The 22,152-nt window shown below is 42.9% G+C and overlaps 1 protein-coding gene across 12 annotated transcripts in view; it reads right to left on the bottom strand.

The window, feature by feature from the left end:
- Positions 1 to 14,185: 14,185 nt before the first annotated feature.
- Positions 14,186 to 22,152, bottom strand: part of TSPAN4 (tetraspanin 4) — a 683,463-nt gene continuing 675,496 nt past the window's right edge. For 11 of the 12 annotated variants that reach the window (XM_048852861.2, XM_048852864.2, XM_048852863.2 and 8 more), the window contains 2 exons: positions 18,503 to 18,586; positions 14,186 to 15,865 (listed from right to left, as the gene is read on the bottom strand). In XM_048852861.2, coding sequence (XP_048708818.1) covers positions 15,797 to 15,865; positions 18,503 to 18,586 — 153 coding nt within the window. In that variant the 3' untranslated portion in view covers positions 14,186 to 15,796. The remainder of the gene's footprint in view (positions 15,866 to 18,502; positions 18,587 to 22,152) is intronic. The other variant, XR_007357083.2, reaches the window with a different exon arrangement.

Here is a 22,152-nt window from a genome sequence, read left to right as displayed (position 1 = left end):
TTACAATGAGAATATTATCCAGTATTCTAGTTTGCATAGCTCTTCTTGTAAACATGGTGCTGGGGCATTCAGCTAGTCAATAATAGATCACGTTGACCAAATGTTCTTAGGTGCTCTGTAATAGCATTTATGTTCCTGGTGATCAACTTTTTTAGCCTACAGGACATCTGTGCTCCATGTATGTCTGTGACCTGGTGACACATTGCCTGATGGGACACTAGGTGGGGAGGGCTCTGAGTTACTATAGAGAATTCTTGACCAGGTATTTACCTGATGGGTCTTGCCAACATTCCCAGGGTCGAACTTGATCACCATATGTAGGGTCGGGGAAGTAATTTTCCCCGAGGTCAGATTGGCCGAGACCCTGGGGGGTTTTCACCTTCTTCCGCAGCATGGGGCCTGGGTCAGTTGCAGGTTTAAACTAGTGAAAATGATGAATTCTCTGTAATTTGAAGTATTTAAACCATGAGAACTTCAGTAACTCAGCAAAGGTTATGGGTCTATTACAGACTGGGTGGGTGAGGTTCTGTGGCCTGTGATGTAATAGGTCAGAGTATAGAATCATAGAATATTAGGGTTTAAAGATACCTCAGGAGGTCATCTAGTCCAATCCCCTACTCAAAGCAGGACAAACACCAACTAAATCATCCCAGCCAAGGCTTTGTCAAGCTGGGCCTTAAAAACCTCTAAGGATGGAGATTACAGCACCTCCCTAGGTAACCCATTCCAGTGCTTCACTGCCCTCCTCGTGAAATAGTGTTTTCTAGTATCCAACCTAGACCTCCCCCACTGCAACTTGAGACTATTGCTCCTTGTTCTGTCATCTACCACCACTGAGAACAGTTGAGCTCCGTCCTCTTTGGAACCCCACTTCAGGTAGTTGAAGGCTGCTATCAAATCTCCCCTCACTCTTCTCTTCTGCAGACTAAATAACCCCAGTTCCCTCAGCCTCTCCTCGTAAGTAGATGATCACATGGTCCCTACTGACCTTAAACTCTGAGTCTGTGGTGCACTGAATTTTTTTTAAATGTCTTGGAGCCCAGAATTTTTCCCCTCACACTTAACTTACACACAAGTCCGTCCATTGTTCCCAGGGTCACATTCCATTGGCCGTGAATGCTGTGTCTGGCTGGGGAAGTATTAAAGGTTTGTAGAAACTAAGAGGAGGAAACCTCTTGTTCCCCTCACTCTTTGGTAACCATTTCCACATCTCTGGATCTAAACAGCCATGAGCTTGAGCTGTCTAGGAAGAGGAGTAACCGGGGATTTCACTCTCAGGTTAGAGAGGGGGCAGGAGAGCTGTGGGAACAGGATGAAAGCAGAGTGCAGGGAAGAACAAATGAGCAATATTGTAGTGCAGAGTCTTTAAATCCTAGACATTGTTTGAGACTGCTTGCCTTTCTCCAGACATTGCCTGTCACATTCTGCAGTTGCTGTTGCAGGCAAGTTGTGTGTCTGCCCATTGTGAGATGCTGGCTGTGTCTAAGGGATTAGTTGCCATGGGCTGCAGTTCTAGAAAACCAGGGCACCTTCCAGAGCACATCACTACCCTTGACGTTGTGTGGATATAAATAATAGATGTTTGGATACCACAGTGCTGAGCATTGTGCGGATTGGGGGAGCGTGTCTGTGTCAAACCTGAGAGAACCCACCATCTCTGAATTTACTGAAAGCTTGAAAAAAATGGTGTGGGGCAGGGGGAGGGGAAAGAGCAGTGTTGAGAATTGGGTTTCTCTTTCCCTCCTTTCCAAGTTAACCCTCTCACATTTCCATCCCCCTGATTACACCCTTGCCTTCCATCATCCATTTTCTGGTCTGTCTATCCTGACTGCAACCTTCCCTCATGCACCCACCCCATCTCTCACTCTCCATTTTCACTGTTCTGCACAGATCTGCCCCAGGTGTCAAATCTTGCTGTTTTCCCTCTCCATTTCCTCTCTCACTGTGCTATCCTCATCGACCACTTCCTTTACTCACCCAGTCACTTCTCTTCACAACTGCCCCCTTTCTTCTCTTCACATCACAACTTACTCTTATCTCTCTCATCCACACTTCCCCATGTCAGTCTACTTCCCTGCCCACTATGCCATCCTTTTTATCCACTTCATCTTTCCTCCTTTATCCAATTCCTCACTTCCCTTTCCCTTCTTGAGAGTGGGAGAGAGAAAAAGAGTGTGGGACTAGCACAGGACTTGGGACCTAGGGATTTCTGAGTTGTCATTATAGCTCTGACACAGAGTCCTTCTCAGGCCTTAGTTCAATAGTTAATCACTGCCTCAGTTTTCCCCACCTGTAAAGTGGGAATATACTTATTTACTGACCTGATGTGACGCAGCAGGGAGGGGGGAGTGTTGACCTGGGAATGTGCCCTGGGGATGGGAGATCTGAGAGCCTGTCTCCTGAGCCAGGAGGGGGAGGGGGAGGTAACACCTCTGCCAGGAATGTGGACGGAGGCTGCAGCAGGGAACCTGCTGGGTGGGTTTAGTTTCAGTTTGGGGCTGGGTGGAGGAACACAGGGAACCCCAGGGCTGGGGTCTAAGCTCCCTGCTCCCCCAGAAGGACTTGACTGAGGGGTCCTGGGTGTACCCACAAGCTCTGTTTTGGACTGCGTTCCTGTTGTCCAATAAACCTTCTGTTTTACTGGCTGGCTGAGAGTCTCAGTGAATTCCAGGAAGAGGGGTCCAGGGCCTGGACTCCCCCACACTCCGTGACACCTGCGTACTGCACAGGTGTGTTCTGAAGATGAATTGTTTGTAAAGCTCTTTGAAGACTGTTCTGACTTCATACGACAAAATCTGAAAAACTACACAGGCACAGTGGGGTCCCAAATAACTTCTTACTAGATAAATGCAAACATACAAGGCCTAGCTACATCCATACTGCTGCTCTGGCGGGGTTTTGGCAGCTTCCAAAATGTAGAACATAGTGCCAGCCACTAGAGGATTCACAAACTATTGAACAGAATACTACCTTTTTCCTACAGACCACAAAGAGGAAACGTGCTCTCTAATTGCTAAGTATTATCCTCCGTACTTCTCTCCATTTGCCTTCACCCTGTCTTTGCATCCTCATCTGTATCTTCCATTCCTGTGATTCTTTCCTTTTTCTTCCTTTCTTCACTGTCTGTGATAGATAGATTCAAAGCAACAGGATTTGTGGACAAACTGGAATTCTTTGTCATCCATACCAGGCAAGTGCATTTGACCATTATATTTCTGAAAAAAGTAAATGTATGTATGTAGATTCAATCTGCCTGTGAGAAGAGAGACTGATTTGTACATAGCTTTAAATAAATGCCAGTTTTCCAGGTGAGAATGGTTCTGTATCCAAGTGAGCACTTATCTAAAATTACGTTTCAGAGATGAAGGGAGTGTTGTATTGAGATAATGAGCTTTGGAGCACAGCCAGGGAGTTAGTTGCCAAATATGTAACAGGGAAGAGCCTGAACTCAGATGACCTATCCCAAAGTGGGATTTAAAGCCTCAGGGTTTGAGGTAGTACCATTTAGCAAGTTTCCATGACTACAGGCTTTGCTACTATCCTGATATTTCATTTAGGGGAGAGTGAGTGGGATAATGTACAGGATAGCAATTCAGCATATGCACTCTCATCTATTTGTATCTACAAATGTACAATTCCCACATAGACTGGGCTTTACCTAGATGTGGGCCCGAGTTTCCCAAAGTCTGAGCCCAAGTTTCCCATGATATTTAGGGCCCGATCCAAGTCTGATCTATCACAAGGTTTCGGTTTGATGCTCTTTCTCTCTCTCGACACCCCAAAGCAGCATAATTCAGCTGTTCACATGGAGGCTAACAGCCTTTCCTACCTATGGCTGCTGTGGAAAATTTCAGTGTTTCTCTTTCTAGCCTAGCTGTTTGCTTTCAATGTGTCCAGATGTTGCAGTTGTCCTCATAGTTCAAAGAGCTGTGTGTCCACAACTCCTCCCCACACATGTTCAAACATTGTTGACCCATAGTGAGTGCTCTCTTTACTTGGCTAGTGCCAACCTGACTTTAAAATTGAATTGGTTGCAAGAGTGGTGGCCATGCGTGGGAAATGGGTGGTTTCTCAAGGGATATAGAGAAGTTCTTTGTGGCTTGTATTATCGTAAACCCACCTGTGCTGCATGCTCATAGTATTAGAGGAGAGTTTTCAAGAAAGCACTGGAAATCTTGACAGCACTGAAGAGCTGTTTTCTCCCCCGTCTCTTTTCCTGGATTACTTGTGGCTACTCTACCTTAACTGAGTCTGGAAATGGGATTAAATGCCCTGGGGAAAATCAGTGGCTTGACAACTGAAAGCCAGCTAAAAACTGCTTTCCTTGCAGACTCCACCTACCTTGGTAAGTTGTGTTGCCACATTCAAACCCTAGATCAGGGGTGGGCGGCAAACTTTTTGGGCTGAGGGCCACATCTGGGTGGGAAAATTGTATGCAGGGCCAGGGCAGGGGGTACGGTGTGCGGGAGTGGGTGTGGTGTGCAGAAATGGGTTCAGTGCAAGGGATTGGGGCAGAGGAGGGGTGCAGCATGTATGAGGGGGCTCAGGGCAGGGGTGCAGGAGGGGTGCGGCAGGGGGCTCAGGGCAGGGGATTGGGTTGCACGTGGGTGCAGGGTGGAGCAGGGAGTTGGGGTGCAGGAGGGGTGCGAGGTGCAGGCAGGGAGTTGCGGGCAGGGGTGCAGGAGCGGGCTCCGGGCAGGGGTGCGGGAGGGAGCTCAGGGCAGGGAGTTGCGGGCAGGGGTGCAGGAGCGGGCTCCGGGCAGGGAGTTGCGGTGCCACCGGGGGCTCAGGGCAGGGAGTTGGGGTGCAGGAGGGGTGCGAGTTGCAGGGAGTTGAGGGGCGGGGTGCAGGAGGGATTCAGGCTCCAGCCCGGCACCACTTAGCTAAAGCAGCTCCGGGGTGGCAGCAGCGCACACCAGGGCCAGGGCAGGAAGCGACCGGCACCATGTCCCTGCGCAGCCCCGGGGGGGGCGGGCACAGGACTCCGCATGCTGCCCTTGCCATGCCTCCAGGTACCTCCCCTGAAGCTCCCATTGGCCATGGTTCCCCGTTCCTGGCCAATGGGACCTGCGGGGGGCGGTTCCTGGAGGCAAGGGCAACGCATGGAGCCCTCTACCCTCCCACCGGGCCCCCAGGGACGTGGTGCTGGCCGCTTCTGAGAGCGGCGTGGGGCCTGTGGCACCATAGGGGACAATCCCGCAGGCTGGATCCAAAGCCCTGATGGGCTGCATCCGGCCCACAAGCCGGAGTTTACCCACCCCTGCCCTAGATCCATCACATCAGGTAAAAACTAGGAACACCCTATTCCACTAACCTCAAAAGTGCACGTATGCATTTGAAATAAGACCAATGGGAACAATTCTGATCTGTGGTGTTTTTCAGATATTCTGTATCACAGGTGATAATTGTCTGAACTATGATTTAACTTCATAGCAAGATAACTGCATATGTATATGATGCACTTGCCGTGGGTGAGGTTCCTGGCTAATTGGGTAAAGAGATGACCCCTACTCTGTTAGCTTCTGGAGAAAGGTAAACCAAGTCTTGATAATTTCTTCTAGTTAATAATACTTGGTGCATATACAGCAATTCACATGTTCACATCAGTGGCTACTGAGGGAACTTGGTGCCTGGCATGTCTGAGCCCTTTGTAATCTAGATGCTTGTCTGTTGTGAAGGCAAGTGTAAACAACGTTGGGGCAGGAGGCAGTGTTGAAGCAGCTATGTGCATAAGCACCATAGTCAAGCATATTTTTAGAAAAGCAAGATGAGGTGCACCCGAATAGACTCTCAACAAACCAGTTCCTGAAATCCATTTATTTCAGTGGTAGTCATTAGTATCTCCAGAATGAGTCCTTTTACACCTAAAACTTGTATCACTGCTAGTATGGTAAAATAAATACAGAAACAACAATACATTTTAACATTCTCTTTTTTATGTTGTACCTTGTACAAAAACTAATTTTGTATTATATATAATTATATACATAGTTATATTTTTTTTGTTGGCTGTCATTGAATAAAGTCACATACTAACAGTTCCATGAGAACATATTGGAAGGTTCATATTGAGTAAGGATCTCATTCCTTTAGTCACAAATACAGGAACGCCTCTATTTAAACACCTCTGTGTTAACAAAAGAGGTTGTGCATAACCACTTATAGACCAACAATTTCCAAAGAGAGCAGTTTTACCCATGGGTTGACGGAGAAACCGTATTAACTGATAAAGCATTTCCGCATTAAAGGAGCATACAGTGTTGGGGATTGATGGCTGTAAGGTAACCTATATAGTTATCTGGCTTATATTGATTTTGGCATTGGTGGATATAAGCCTATTAACAGTCTGCCAACTATTGGAGGAAGTGTAAACCAAGCTCTTTTTCCATGAAGACAAAAGTAACATTTTCTACTGAATAGAATAACCGGTGTTGGTTATATGGGGAAGTATTTATACAGTAAGGAGCATGGCCATAGGCAGAAAAGCGATGGTGTAAGAATGGCAAATACATGCAACCATGGGCCAGGTTGTTATTTTTAAAAAAAAATACCTCTCAAATTGCATTTGCTATGTAATGTGTAGTTACCTGATTTTTCCATGTCAGCGCCACTAGTAAAATCTACAAAACCCAAATCTACTTGCAGTTTGTCAGTCCAAAAATTTTGGGTGCAGTTTTAAAGGCTGGGTTGAGGCCTGTTGGAAAATTTACTCTAATATCATCTCTCAGCACTGGCAGGCCACAGAAATACAAACTATTTATTCTACCTTAAAAATATTGTCAAGTAGGTTTGGGTTCCATGGGTTTTACTAATGGTGGTGAGGTATGAAGCAGAGTTTCTCACATCTTGATTTTTCAGATGGCATGCTAGGTATTAGCTTGTTCTAACTTGGTAAATTGAGAGAAAGTAATTGGAAAATCAATAACAAAAGAATATGGAGGGTTTTGATTTCTAACCATGCACTCTTCTGTCCTTTTCTACACTTGTAAAATATGGATTTCCAAACTGGGTAGTTAAGTAAGTTTTTTGTTTTGTTTTCCCCTCTTTCCTCTTTTGGAATCTAACTGCTGAGCTCAAGTTTTTAAGCTACCCATAAACTTGAGTTGAGTGTAGTGTTCAGGAAAGATGACACCTAGTAAAATCTCATTCAGTTGACTTACTGATCTTAAGCCCAAGTGAATTACCCAAATGGGCGCGGGGAGGTCACTATCCATTTGACAAAGACCTTGAGTAGAGATGTTGGCAACGCAAAGATGTCTGGTGGTAAAGGATAGGACAGAAATGACATGGGAATTGTAGAAGGGGGCAGGTTGAGACAATAGTAACATTTCAGTATCATGATGTTTGATGATGGTATGGGCTAAAAGATGACTATAACAGGACCACTTACAAATTTTTATGCCAATGTGTAATTTTAAAATTGGTTAACTAGAATGTCTGGAAGGGAAAGAGAAACTTGACATGACAGGCATTTTGAAACATGGTTAAAAAAACCACCCCAAATCAACAGGATACTCTATTGCCTGGGTATAAACAATTAGGGGGAAGAGAAATTAGGCTGCAGAGAAATTAGGCTGCAGAGATGAGGGAGTTATGCTGGGTCTTTAAGTTTCTATGGAATTCAATACAATAAAGTTTCTAAAGAATAGAACTAAGGGGACAGTCAGTGAAATGGGAAGGTCACAAGTTTAAAATCCACATGAGGAGGTATTTTAATATGATGCATACTTGATCTGTGAAACTCACTGCCACAAGATATCATTGAAGTTAAAAGCTTCATAAGATTCTGAACAGAATTAGAAGTTGACAAGGCTAATGAGATTGTCAAGAGGTATGTCAGATAGGATGAAGAAAAATTTAAGGGATGTAAACCTTCACACTTCAGGGCACAAACTAGCTACTGAATGATGGAAGAAATGTCCCATGAGGACAGGCTTCTCCATTACAAGCTTAAGAACATAAGAACGGCCATACTGGGTCAGACCAAAGGTCCATCTAGCCCAATATCTTGTCCTCTGACAGTGGCCAATGCCAGGTGCCGCAGAGGGAATGAACAGAACAGGTAATCATCAAGTGATCCATCCAAGCGCCCATTCCCAGCCCCTGGAAAACAGAAGCTAGGGACACCATCCCTGCCCATCCTGGCCAATAGTCATTGATGGGCCTATCCTCCATGAACTTATCTAGTTCCTTTTTGAACCCTGTGCATTGTGTGGAAAAAATACTTCCTTCTCTTTGTTTTAAACCTGCTGCCTATTTAATTTTATTGCGTGACCCACCCTCATTCTTGTGTTATGAGAGAGAGTAAGTAACACTTCCTTATTTACTTTTTCCACACCAGTCATGATTTTATAGACCTTGATCATATCCCCCCTTAGCCGTCCCAGTCTTATTAATCTCTCCTCATATGGAAGCTGTTCCATAGCCCTAATCATTTTTGTTGCCCCTTCCTGAACCTTTTCCAATTCCAATATATCTTTTTTGAGATGGGGTGACCACATCTGCCCGCAGTATTCAAGATGTTGGCATACCATGGATTTATATAGAGGCAATATGATATTTTCGGTCTTCTTATCTATCCCTTTCTTAATGATTCCCAACATTGTGTTCACGTTTTTGACTGCCGCTGCGCATTGAGTGGATGTTCAGAGAACTATCCACAGTGACTCCAAGATCTCTTTCTTGAGTTGTAACATCTAATTTAGACCCCATCATTTTATAGGTGTAGTTGGGATTATGTTTTCCAATGTGCATTACTTTGCATTTATCAACATTGAATTTCATCTGCCATTTTGTCGCCCAGTCACCCAGTTTTGTGAGATCCTTTTGTAGCTCTTCGCAGTCTGTTTGGGACTTAACTATCTTGAGTAGTTTTATATCATCTGCAAATTTTGCCACCTGTTTACCCCTTTTTCCAGATCATTTATGAATATGTTGAATAGGACTGGTCCCAGAGCAGACTCCTGGGGAACACCACTATTTACCTATCTCCATTCTGAAAACTGACCATTTTATACCTGTTGTTTCCTATCTTTTAACCAGTTACCAATCCATGAGAGGACCTTCAATCTTATCCCACGACTGCTTACTTTGCTTTAAGAGCCTTTGATGAGGGACCTTGTCAAAGGCTTTCTGAAAATCTAAGTACGCTATCTCCACGGGATTCCCCCTTGTCCTCATGCTTGTTGAGCCTCTCAAAGAATTCTAGTAGATTGGTGAGGCATGATTTCCCTTTACAAAAACCATGTTGACTCTTCCCCAACAAATTATGTTCATCTATGTGTCTGACAATTTTGTTATTTACTATAGTTTCAACCAGTTTGCCTGGTACTGAAGTCAGGCTTACCGACCTGTAATTGCTGGGATCACCTCTGGTGCCCTTTTTAAAAATTGGCGTGTCATTAGCTATCCTCCTGTCATTTGGTACAGAAGCTGATTTAAATTGTAGGTTACAAACTACAGTTCGTAGTTCTGAAATTTCACATTTGAGTTCCTTCAGGACTCTTGGGTGAATACCATCTGGTCCTGGTGACTTCTTATTGTTTAGTTTATCAGTTTGTTCCAAAACCTCCCCTAATGACACCTCAATCTGGGACAGTTCCTCAGATTCGTCACCTAAAAAGAATGGCTCAGATTTGGGAATCTCCCTCACAGCCGTGAAGACCGATGCAAATAATTCATTTAGTTTCTCCACAATGGCCGTATCGTCCTTGAGTGCTCCATCGTCCACTGGCCCCACTAGTGGTTCAGCAGGTTTCCTGTTCTGATGTACTTAAAAAAAAATGTTGCTATTCCTTATTGAGTCTTTGGCTAGCTGTTCTTCAAATTCTGTTTTGGCCTTCCTAATTATACTTTTACACATCATTTGCCAGAGTTTATGCTCCTTTCTATTTTCCTCAATAGGATTTAACTTCCACTTTTTAAAGAATGCCTTTTTGTCTCTCACTGCTTCTTTGACTTTGTTGTTTTGCCACAGTGGCATTTTTTTTTTTTTTTTTTTTTGGTTCTCTATGTTTTCTAATTTGGGGTTTACAGTTAAGTTGAGCATCTATTATGGCGTCTTTTAAAAGCTTCCATGTAGCTTGCAGAGATTTCACTTTTGGCACTGTACCTTTTAATTTCTGTTCAACTAACTTCCTCAGTTTTGTGTAGTCGCCTTTCTGAAATTAAATGCTACAGTGTTGGGCTGCTGTTTCCCCGCCACAGGAATGTTAAATTTAATTATATTGTGGTCACTGTTACCAAGTGGTCCAGCTATGTTCACCTCTTGGACCAGATCCTGTGCTCTACTTAGAAATGTCCCATGAGGACAAGCTTCTCCATTATGAGGTTTCTTGCACCTTCCTCTGAAACAGTTTGCTGTGTCCACTCCCTGGCAATGTCTACTCTACAGATTTCTGCCAGCACAGCTGTGTCAGTTGGGGATTGAGGGTGAAGCAGTGTGATATATGATTGACATGGCTGTGCTGGCAAAAGCGCTTTTACTGGTATAGCTTGTTTTGCGGGGGGCGGGGTTGGAATAAAAATTAAAAGCATTGTTGTCCTTGCTAGGAGTGCTTTATCAGTATAGTATACCAGTATTCCTATATTGGTAAAGCATTCACAGTGCAGACATGGGCTCAGGCAGGATACCCAACTAGATGGACCTCTCTTTTGATTTGCCATGGCAATTCCTATTTTTCGTTTTAACATATAGCCAAACATTATTGACAGCCTCCTTCTGTCTTAAAAAAAAAAAAGCCCTTGTGTTTCAAAATTGATTATCACAATCATGTTCAACTAAATTTAAAAATCAAGCAGAATAAAACGATTTGTGTATCCATGATTAGTGCGGCTATAAACAAGTACACTGACATGAATCCATTATCTTTTTAAAGGGATACTGGTTTGTGACATCTATAAAATAATCTTCTCCTAAATAAAGAAATGGGCATTCACTTTCCTGGAGGAATTGGCAATCTTCTTATACAAAAAATAGGTAAGATAAAATAGATTAAAATTAAAGACAGGCTATGGGCGATGAGAAAATGGAAGCATACGATGCAGTTTCTAGTGCATGTGTACATATGTCTGTAAGCATCCACTGTATATATTACAGCATATGTATGTACATTATAAAGAAAACAAGACATTTAGCTGTAAAATTTATTTAATAACTTTTTAAAAAGGTATATTTTAAATTTTGTTGTCCTCTATATGGTGCACAAAACTGTATCATTCCTTCTGTTGCAACGACAAAATCCAAGTAACAAATAACTGTCCAATGGGATATTGTACAGATGAGATTCAAACTAAACTCACAATGTAACTCCAAACAGAATTTTTCATGGTAATATCATTACTGTGAACAATCTAATGTACAGTGTATAAAATTCATTAATACTGTTGTGAACAAAAGTACTCGTTTAAAGCTCAGCGATACCACTTTCTCTTATGCCATGTTTATAGAGCAGCTGTTCTATAATCAGGTATGCCTCATGCTGGTAGCCCCCTCCCATCAAGCTGGGACCACTCACATTTAGTAATGTTGGAGGGGGTGGGGGGGGTCACAACCCCTGAGATATTCAATTGCATGAACTTTAATTTGTTTTTGAGAGGCGTTTTGTGTAGCAACCACATTTACTGATCCCAGATTAATGTTTTTATACAACATCTGTGCAGTTCACTATTATCCATTATTACTAGGTCCAAAGAGAATCAAGAAATACTGTGTCCAGGGTTTTTTGGCAGGTAAATATAGAGCAGAAACGGGAGTGAATTTTATTGAGTCTGTGCTACCTACTGGATGTAGAGTTAAGTAATCCTATTGAATAGGCAATAAAAGATGGCTGCTCTGGACAGCTACAGGAAAATAAAACCTTATTATCAATATATTTAATAATTATGATACAGGATAGCAAAGCTAAAAGTAGGGCAGACAGAAACTTAAAGCCAAATCCTGGTCCCACTAACTTTAATAGGATCAAAGTTGGGCCTTGTACAGTGAAAATCAATCAAAAAGGGCATGACTCTTTTAACTGGGGACATAGTCTAAACCTTAACTCTGGATTCCCTGGCTTTGGTCCTGTTTTACATTTTAAAAGTCCTCCTTTTTTTACCCCCCCCCCAACCCATAAAATCATTGATTTAGGAGAGGAATTGGAATGACTTCTGTGCTGCTCCGGAGACATAGAGCCTTTTAACATGTGCCTGGTGTGCTATATGATGATTGTAATGAACCAGTCTAAAGTTAAATGTCTACTAAGGAAATGTCTTTTACAAGGTGTGGTGGTTGTTACAGATACACCACCCAACCAGTTCTCTTACTCAGAATATCTCATTTTAAAAAAACCTGAGGTGCTTAAGTGGATTGTCATACGGGGCAATGGTTTGAAGTCAGATTCTGTTGGTAGTGTCTGACAGCCTATGTGAAAATAGTCAAGAGCAGCGAGTGCAGACTCCAGTTCAACAATATCTGCACTGGCACCATGCTGGAGACCCAGCTTAGACAAATAACGGAGTCTTGTTGCACTGCTGTTAATGCTTTTCTGCCTTTACACGCCCCCAATTACAAGGAGATGCTCACACTTTATCTCCTAGGAGGCTAAACACCAGAGAGGCAATTTACATTATTGTAAAGCAGCACAAACGGTGCCAAATGATTTAAGCACAATCAGAAGGAGTGATCTAGCCTTCAGTCATTTTACCTTTTCTTCCTGCGTTCCTTCAATGGACTTGGCCAAAACCTTGCAGTCTCCACTGCGCTCGGCATGTGAACTAGGGGATTCACATGAGGAATGGGTTGTACTCCCTACACTTGAGACCATTTTGTAGAGCCTCTGAGGGAACCTCCAGTCCAGCTCTGCCACAGGATGATGCATTGTTTTAAAAACGATAAGTGGGACTGCTACAAATAGACTCGTCTGTCATTAAAAATGATCATGCAGGCAGCAGTCCCAATGGCTCAGCTGAAATCGATGTCTTGTTAATGCGTTCCTCACTCCATTATTCTGCTCCTCAGAGATGGAACCCAGAGCTGTCAGCAGGAATCCCTGTGAGTAGAGCTGTTCTAATGAGCCAGGGCAAGAATTTATGCTAATTGTACAATTCAACTTTGGAGTAGTTAAGCGAGGGTGCGGCAGGAATAGAGGAGCACACCAAACAAAAACTGTGCTTTAAGAACAGAATTAGTCTCAGTCCTGCTCACATGTGGAAGAATTTCTGCATCGTGCCAGCTAACTTCACACAAAGACCTGATTTGTGACACATACCCTGGAGCTCTTTATTGGTGCTTGACTTCAAGACCTCATCATCTTGTTTTCTGCATTTGTGAAATGCCCATTAATGTTGATAGATGTCAGTGCCCACTAGAGAGGTGGTAAGGAAGCCTATTCCTCATGTGTGTGAACCACACTACAGCAAGAACCTGCACTAAGCCATTTAGAGTCTGGATACTCTGCTCTAGCTGTAGTAACTAAAGGATGAATACATGTGTTCTTTAGAGAGACAAGGTGGGTGAGGTAAATCTTTTATTGGGCCCACAAAAGATATTATATCACCCACCTTGGATATTTAGTAGCTTGGAATCAACATGCCTAAACCAAACTACATACACTTGGCTTTGGAAGTCAGAGCAGGAGAAGGCGAGCAACCGCGATTGTCACTACTCAGGGTTGCTGCAGAGCCGCATGGTGTTGCTTTTGGCAGGTACCAGAGCTCTTGCCTGTAGGGATGGTTCTTCTCACTAGGCCCAGTTAGGCCTCCTCCTTCCAACCACAGCAACCCTGTTCATGATGCTGCAGCTCTCTGAAAACTTTGCCAAGCCTGATAACTTATATTACCACCTCAGGATTTGACAGAGGGTTCATTTAAATAGAGGGTTCATTTAAATCACAGTTTTCTTACTTGTTATGTAATGGCAGAAGGGTAAGCGTGGTACAGAACATCTATAAAATACCATAGATTGTAGCAACCTTTCTCTAATGGATACATGGCTTGGCTACCAAGATTGAGATGGAGCATGACCCAGCAGACAGATTTCAGAGTAGCAGCCGTGTTAGTCTGTATTCGCAAAAAGAAAAGGAGTACTAGTGGCACCTTAGAGACTAACCAATTTATTTGAGCATGAGCTTTCGTGAGCTACAGCTCACTTCATCGGATGCATACCAATGAAGTGAGCTGTAGCTCACGGAAGCTTATGCTCAAATAAATTGGTTAGTCTCTAAGGTGCCACTAGTACTCCTTTTCTTCCAGCAGACAAGAGTCACTCAAAGCTGTATGTCTACATTGCACAACACCATAGGCTGTATTGGGCATACCCTCAATGTAGAAGTTTGCTGGATGAAACGTTTTCTTGCAATTCAATGAAAATTCCCTCAAAGCACAATTCACACATTCTCTTCAATTATGACAATGGGGGAACACACACACACGGAAATTTGTTTTCCTGCAATGAGGAGTTGTGACTGATGCTTGTTTTGCAAATTCCAGCGGGGGCAGGTGTTGCTACTGAGCAAGCCTGCACAAGGGAGGAGAAAAAAGCTTGAAAGTTGACTCCAGTTCCCACTGGGAACAAATTTCCATGGATGATGTAAATAAGTAGTTTAGCATTTCTAAGCAGGAAAACATCTCAAGTCTTAAGCTAAGCACTGTGTAACACATGTTTCTTTGACAAGGCAAACCGTATACTATCTGCAGATGATATTGTCCCAGGGTAAATTAATGACATTCAGTGAAGAAACAGCTGACAGCTCTTTAAGTGCAGAAATGAGTGATAGTTGCTGGTAGACTGACTTGAAACAGGAATGGAAAAAATAAAACCACAGGAGAGTGACAGAGAAAGCCTACTCACAAGTTGTTTACAGAAATGAAGATACAGCTGAAAGTAATTACTTGTTTCCCCAGAGGTAATAGTGATAGTGTCTCCTACAAGAAATAATACTCCATTATTTCCCTTTGAGTATTTGTTCACTTGGAATGTGAAATGGGGTAGAAAGCTTCCATCTTCTGAGGGGAGATGCAGGGTTATTTCACCTCCCTTCAGAATGGTAAGTGTCTATGAATATATCATACACGCACACCCTTATTGGTTCTGTACCATTGAAAAATTAATAAGTGACACAATGTCCACTAAGACTTTTTTCCCTTACCAGACAGATCTCATTACTCAGATCCTGATTAGCTCCTGACGTCAGAGCACATGAGACTAAAAACACTTCTGAAGTTGACCCGCTCCTGGCTGCAAAAATCTTCTTGAGACAGTTTGGAGGCTTGCTGTGACACTAGCTGCATACAAAGACAAATTGTAGTAAAATGACAGTTCCATCAATTTAGCTATTCCATGCCTTCTGTTTTCAATACTGAAGGATATTTAACTTTCCACTCTTCCCCCACCCACCCCCACACCAGCCCATGATATATTCTGGAAGGAAACCTTTCTGGATTCCTGGAGCTCTTTTCAGTGTCTGCAGACTATGCTAGCACGGGTTTGCAGACTAGCTCCTCTTAAGCAGCATCTTCAGTCTTGCCACAGTCCATGCAAAGGGAACTGTTTTCTTTTGTTATGTTGGAGCATTCTTTTTTTTAAAGATAACGCTTCCTCCTCCTGCCTATGCCAATCCAAGTACTGATCTTCCCTTGGCTTTTTTTTTCCCCCCATACCTTTTTTCCTCCCTCAATAAACTAGGGTAATTTACAAAATCTTCAGAGATATAGGATTATACACAGTTTATCTTACATAGAAAAAAGATCAGATGAATGAACATGAAGGAGCTTTCTCCTATGTCCTTTTGAGAAGCATAGAGGCTTGAGATGGTTTCTACGCACAGTAGGTGTCTGCTTTGACTACCTGGCAATACATGGTCATTGCAAAGGTCAATCCAAGAATCTAAAGAAACAAAACAAAAATTAAATTGACAGACATTGGTATTACAAAAAAAAGGTTAGATCCACCTTATTGTGGTTGCAAAGTCAAACACTCAAAAGTTAGGAAATAGCAGAATTAAGGTTACTCATGCAACATGACTTTGTCCCGAAATGCATATGTCTTATGATATAGTCTTTACGTGATCACAGGCTCCTGCTCTGCTTTGCCCCTCTGCTCCCATCTACACCATTCTTGCTCTGTCCATGTCTTCCTGCTGGCACCCATGAATGCAGACAATGGCCCTGCTCTCAGTTTTGGTGCCAGCTATAAAAACAGCCCTTATTTGCTGGGAAATAATGAGGCATCAGTTGCTGAAAGATATTTTACATTGCAGTACCGACCCACCCAGATGGCTGTGGGTCTGTATTTGTCACAGTATCCATCACTATGGGAGAAAATGTTTTTGTCTCAAACTTAAGGATAGTGCCGTTCTTCCCTTTTTTCCAAACTGATGTGATTTCATGAACACATCCATGGAGGGAAGAGTGCTGACAATCATTAGAGTCCATCTCTGCCAAAAAATAAGCAGGCTCCATCAACAGTGCACCTGCTCCCAATAGGCCTGAACAAAGCCTTGAGATTAATCAAGCCTTAATCAATAGGCTGTGGTCCTACACTGAGAGATAGGAGAAATAGTTTCTATTCCCAGTTCTGCCACTGACCTACGGTGAGTATCCTCAAGGGGAATTAGGTGCCTAAATACCTCTGAGGATGTGGGGGCTCATCTCTTTTCCTTAGTTTTCCGATATGGAAAATGGCAATCATGATACTCACCCTCATTTGTAAAATACTTAGATAAAAGAACTAAGTGTAGCTGCTGCTATTTCTGCCAAAGCTCAGTTGTAATCACTTCCTCAGGGTTAAATGTTTATCATGTAGCAGTTCTTTATATATATATTCTTTGAAATGATTAGTTTGGCCATTTTAAAATCAATTGGTTAAATGGCAATTCGCTACAAGGACTATTTTTTAAACAGACTTTGAGCAATGATATTGGTAGTTTTATCTGAGCACAGACACTTTTAGGTTAAATAAATGGCTCTTGATCTCTAACTTCCAGACTTTGCTCTGGCTTTTTATACCACGGAATGGAATTCTGTTGGCTATTAAAGCAGCTGTTTTATTCATGAGAACACTGACCTTTTCCTGACTCAAAGCAAATGAGCGTGTCAGAAGATGTCTGCATGTGGCAGTCTCCAATAGGGTGGGTTAATTTTGTACATTTGTTTATTGAGGCCCGTAGCATGCACCAACTGAGAGGATTCTCCTACAACACTAGGTACATGGTTGTTTTTGTTTTTTTAAAAGGGGTTACTTGTATATGGCTTCCTTTCACAAGTGCACTTCCTTGTACTTCAAAAGCGCTAGCCAAAAAAAGTTGTCAAGCAATTAGGACCTGATCCAAATCCCACAGAAGTCAATGGAGAGAATCTCATTAACTCACAATGAGTTTTGGATCTTTAGTCAATAATTAGGTTCGAACAGGTGGGGGTGGGGGGAAGACCCCTGGCAAAAGCTTTTGAGGTTTGAAGTATTTTCTGTGCATTTCATAATTTTCACTACAACCTCCAGTAAACATTTAAAAAATTGTTTCCCTAATGGAAACAAGTCATTACAATTGGTCAGATGTATACAATATGATTTTAAATGCTCTACATATAAACACTGTCTATTGGGGATGGATGATATGATCTGATGAATAGTGTAAGTAATACATCTTTTAAAGACTCCCTAAATACGGTGTGTGTGCCCAACAGCCACCCTCTAAAGTGTGACATTCCCAGTCTAGCTTTAATCTAGCTAGCGCGATTACCAAAAGCAGTGAAGCCACAGCAGCACTGATTTTAGGGTGGGCTAGCCAGCCAAAGTAAGTATGCATGGTCCTGGGTAGGCTTGGACAGCTCACACTGAAGCCCGTGCTGCTATTGGTACTCCTGCTAGCTGGATTAAAGCCAGACTGGGTATGTCTACATGTGTTGCAGTCATGCCGCTGATTGCAGCATAGGCATACCTAGACATAAGGCATCAGCATGCTGTTAATTTTTAGCCATGTTTCTGGTCAGAGCCATCCTTGAAATGAAATAAAATACATGCCTGACTTTATTCATGTGCAAATGCTATTGAAGTTAATGGGAATACTAACATACAGAAAATCAAGTATATGATTGTGTATGCAAGATTGAGGCTTCTGTTTAAGTGCTTTGTTAAAATTTAATATACACATTCCCCTGCTTGTTTTGCAAGCTAAACCCAGTCTTACACTAAGGCAAGAGAGCCGGAAGATGAAACCGACCTGTCTGGTTTTGCGGGCCGTGTTCAGTGACAAAAAGTAAATCAGATCCTAATCATTTAGGGCGTTAAAAAGAGGAAACTGTGTTTGTGTAGCTATTCATGGTAACATATACTGTATGTAATTTTTATTATGGCAGTTTCCCTCTGATATTTTGGTTACATTAAAAATCCAAGGAAGATTAATGGAATATTTTGGAAATTGTTAACAATAGCCTGGGAAGAAATAAGCCAGAAAGCAGTTTGTTTCCATACTTCGTAATCCAACTGCAATTACTCAGGCAGTAAGAAGCTGAAATAAGAGCCCACCTGAACCAAAGCTGTGCACAGGGCAAAGATCCCCACTGCGAGCAGGTTTTCCTGGAGCCATATTTTCACCGTCTCATAACAAGGCTAGAAAAGAGAGAGGTTTATATTAGACACAAGCATAAGCCTCTAGTCCACTGGAACGTGAAGGCACATATAAGACTGAGACAGGTCAAACTGAGCTGCTGGGTAGCTAGAATTGTCATTTCAGCATTGTAACGAACACAATGACTTTCTGGCTTGAGACTTTGAATATAACGTTGACTGATTTTTAATGACACAGAAGGCTGTGCATCCAAATGGCCATATGGGATGGGCAGTGGGCATGAGGTGCTGCTGCTCTAAAAGATACAAATACAGTACTAAAAGTGAGCAGGTGCTGATTTTTGGCATGTTTTTTTTTTGCCCTGTAAGAGCTAAGTATCAGCATTTTGTAATTTCAAAATCAATTTTACTGTTTTCCTGGAATATGGAAATATGTGAGAAGGTTGAAATAATGTTCTATAAAGAAAACAGTTAATCAGAGTCTCTAGTAAGAGCCGTTGTGTGGTGCCTCCTGATTTACAATATGTATCCACTCTATACCATTCTGCATAACTTAGGTTTGCATTACAGAAGTTCCTCGATTAGTTTCTTCCCAGTTTAATTACTAGGCATGGGGCACATCTAAGAACATAAATGGCCAGACTGGGTCAGACCATTGGTCCATCTAGCTCATTCTGACAGTGACCAATGCCAGACACTTCAGAGGGATTAAAAAGAACGGGGCAGTTATCAAGTGATCCATCTCATTGTCCAGTCCCAGCTTCTGGCAAACAGAGGTTTAGGAACATGGTGTTGAATCGCTGACCATCTTGGCTTATAGCCATTGATGGACCTTGTGACGTTGCACCCCATAATTCTTTATGGAAATATGCTTATGAATGTATATATGACATAACTGGAATATGTTTTATGCCAGTGCTACTCAAAGTGGTGGTCCGTGGACCGGCATCATGGGCTGATGGTCCACGGCACCTGGGACCTGAGGCAGCGCGTTCTGCTCGCGCCGGCTCCACTCCCCGCGCACTGCCCCGGCTCATGCTGGCTCGACCCCAGCCGCCACAGCTGCCAGTGACTCTGCCACGGCTGCTGCCATTGGCTGGGTCGCTCCCCCTCCCCTCACCCTTACACCGCAGAGAGGGAGAGGTGCTGCCCGAGCTGCAGCGTGTGTAATGTATGTGTGTGTTTCCTGCACGTTGTGCCATCCATTCATGCTGCCCCCCGCCCAGCCCCGAGCAGATAAAGCCCATGGACACACTAATAAGGAGAAGACTCATTAATCTCTGGCAGGTTTCAGAGTAACAGCCATGTTAGTCTGTATTCACAAAAAGAAAAGGAGGACTTGTGGCATCTTAGAGACAAACCAATTTATTTGAGCATAAGCTTTCGTGAGCTACAGCCCACTTCATCGGATGCATCCGATGAAATGAGCTGTAGCTCAGGAAAGCTTATGCTCAAATAAATTGGTTAGTCTCTAAGGTGCCACAAGTACTCCTTAATCTCTGGCAATTTCTTGGGCTTGGCTGCCACCCCCTCTCCTTTCCTCACCCCTCCACCCCACTCCAAAAAAAAACAAAAAAACAAAACAAGTAGCCCCTTGATCCTGGAAGACAGTTTAGCACAGGTTTGGGGAGAGGAAGATTAATTATTATTGTTGGTCTTGTTGCTCCGTGAAATTTGACAGCATCTGCACTGATCAGCGGAGCTGGTGGAGGAAAAATCCGCTCCCACCCAACAACCTGCTGCAGTGTCTAAGCCCCCTAAAAATGTCTGCCAACTTTTATTACATTGTTTCTGATATAAATTAATATTACTATGACTGTTCCAATAATATTTTCTTGGATCGTAAATGAATAATAGTCATTTTATACTATCCGCACAGACGCACAGCCCTTCAGTCAGTCTTCAGTGTATTTAAATGGGAACATCTCCGCGAGTACGCCACACTCCCATTCCAATTAATACAGTGAAGAATGTTAGTTTTTCCGATCTGATGTGCTACGTGCCTATGCGAATACGCTAATAATATGGCACAAATATGGTACCGGTCCCTAGCACATTGGGAAAAAAAATTGCTGGTCTGCCACATCAGATAGTTTGAGAAGCGCTGTTTTATGCTACATATGCCATGTAACATATCTCTGCAAAGGTTATGATCTACTGAATATATTCATCCTATTAGTATGCATGTATCATTTTTGTATTTGAAGTTATGACTATTGGCTGTGTACTTGTTTGATTTTACTTAGCCTTAGTAAGACATTTGGTCAGCTTCTTAAGAAAGGAATTTGCAAGTTAAGTGCCTAATCAAGAAACACTTCACAGACAATGGACCTTGGAAGACTCCAATCCACATAAGTCTACCTGAGGATGTTCAAGGTAGTATGTGAAAAATGGCTGCCACCTGTAAAGTTGAGTCATGCATGGACATGTGACTTGCCCATGTAACTCCAAAACTCCATCTTGTAGCTGGGATTCTACACAGGGGGAGGGAGGGGTGTCTACCCACAAGAGAGGAACTATATAAAGTCCTGGGAGACCCCTCCATTTTTTCTTCAGCTGGCTCAAGAGATAGCCTCTCCACCCACAAAGGATACGTGAAAGAAACTGAAACAAAGGACAGTAACCACAGGGGTGTGAGTGATTGCTGGACCCAGACTAGAAGGAGGCTAGTTTGTAAAAGAAGCTTACTGGAACATCTCTGAGGGTGAGATTTCATCTGTAATCACTTTCTTACTGCATTAGGCTTAGACTTGCGTGTTTTATTTTGCTTGATATTTCACTTTGTTCCGTCTGTTATTACTTGGAACCACTTAAATCCTACTTTTTGCAGTTAATAAAATCACCTTTTACTTCTTAATTAACCCAGAGTATGTATTAATATCTAGGGGGCAAACAGCTGTGCATATCTCTCTATCAGTGTTATAGAGGGCAAACAATTTATGAGCTTGTCCTGTATAAGATTTACACAGGGTAAAACAGATTTATTTGGAGTTTGGACCCCACTGGGAGCTGGGCATCTGAGTGCTGGAGACAGGAGCACTTCTTAAGCTGTTTTCATAGAATCACAGAATATCAGGGTTGGAAGGGACCTCAGGAGGGAATCTAGTCCAACCCCCTTCTCAAACCAGGACCAATCCCCAACTAAATCATCCTTTTGTCAAGCCTGACCTTAAAAACCTCAACGGAAGGAGATTCAACCATCTCCCTAAGTAACGCATTCCAGTGCTTCACCACCCTCCTAGTAAAATTTTTCCTAATATCCAACCTAAACCTCCCCCACTGCAACTTGAGACCATTATTCCTCGTTCTGTCATCTGCTACCACTGAGAACAGTCTAGAGCCATCCTCTTTGGAACCCCCTTTCAGGTAGTTGAAAGCAGCTATCAAATCCCCCCTCATTCTTCTCTTCTGCAGACTAAACAATCCCAGTTCCCTCAGCCTTTCCTCATAAGTCATGTGTTCCAGTCCCCTAATCATTTTTGTTGCTTTCCAATTTTTCCACGTCCTTCTTGTAGTGAGGGGCCCAGATGAGACCTCACCAATGTCAAATAGAGGGGAATGATCATGTCCCTCGATCTGTTAAGCCTGCAGCTTTTGGGGGATTTTGT

This window comes from Caretta caretta, chromosome 6 (genome assembly GCF_965140235.1).
Source record: "Caretta caretta isolate rCarCar2 chromosome 6, rCarCar1.hap1, whole genome shotgun sequence".
Classification (NCBI taxonomy): Eukaryota; Metazoa; Chordata; order Testudines; family Cheloniidae; genus Caretta; species Caretta caretta.
This window is presented reverse-complemented; position numbering and strand designations above follow the sequence as displayed.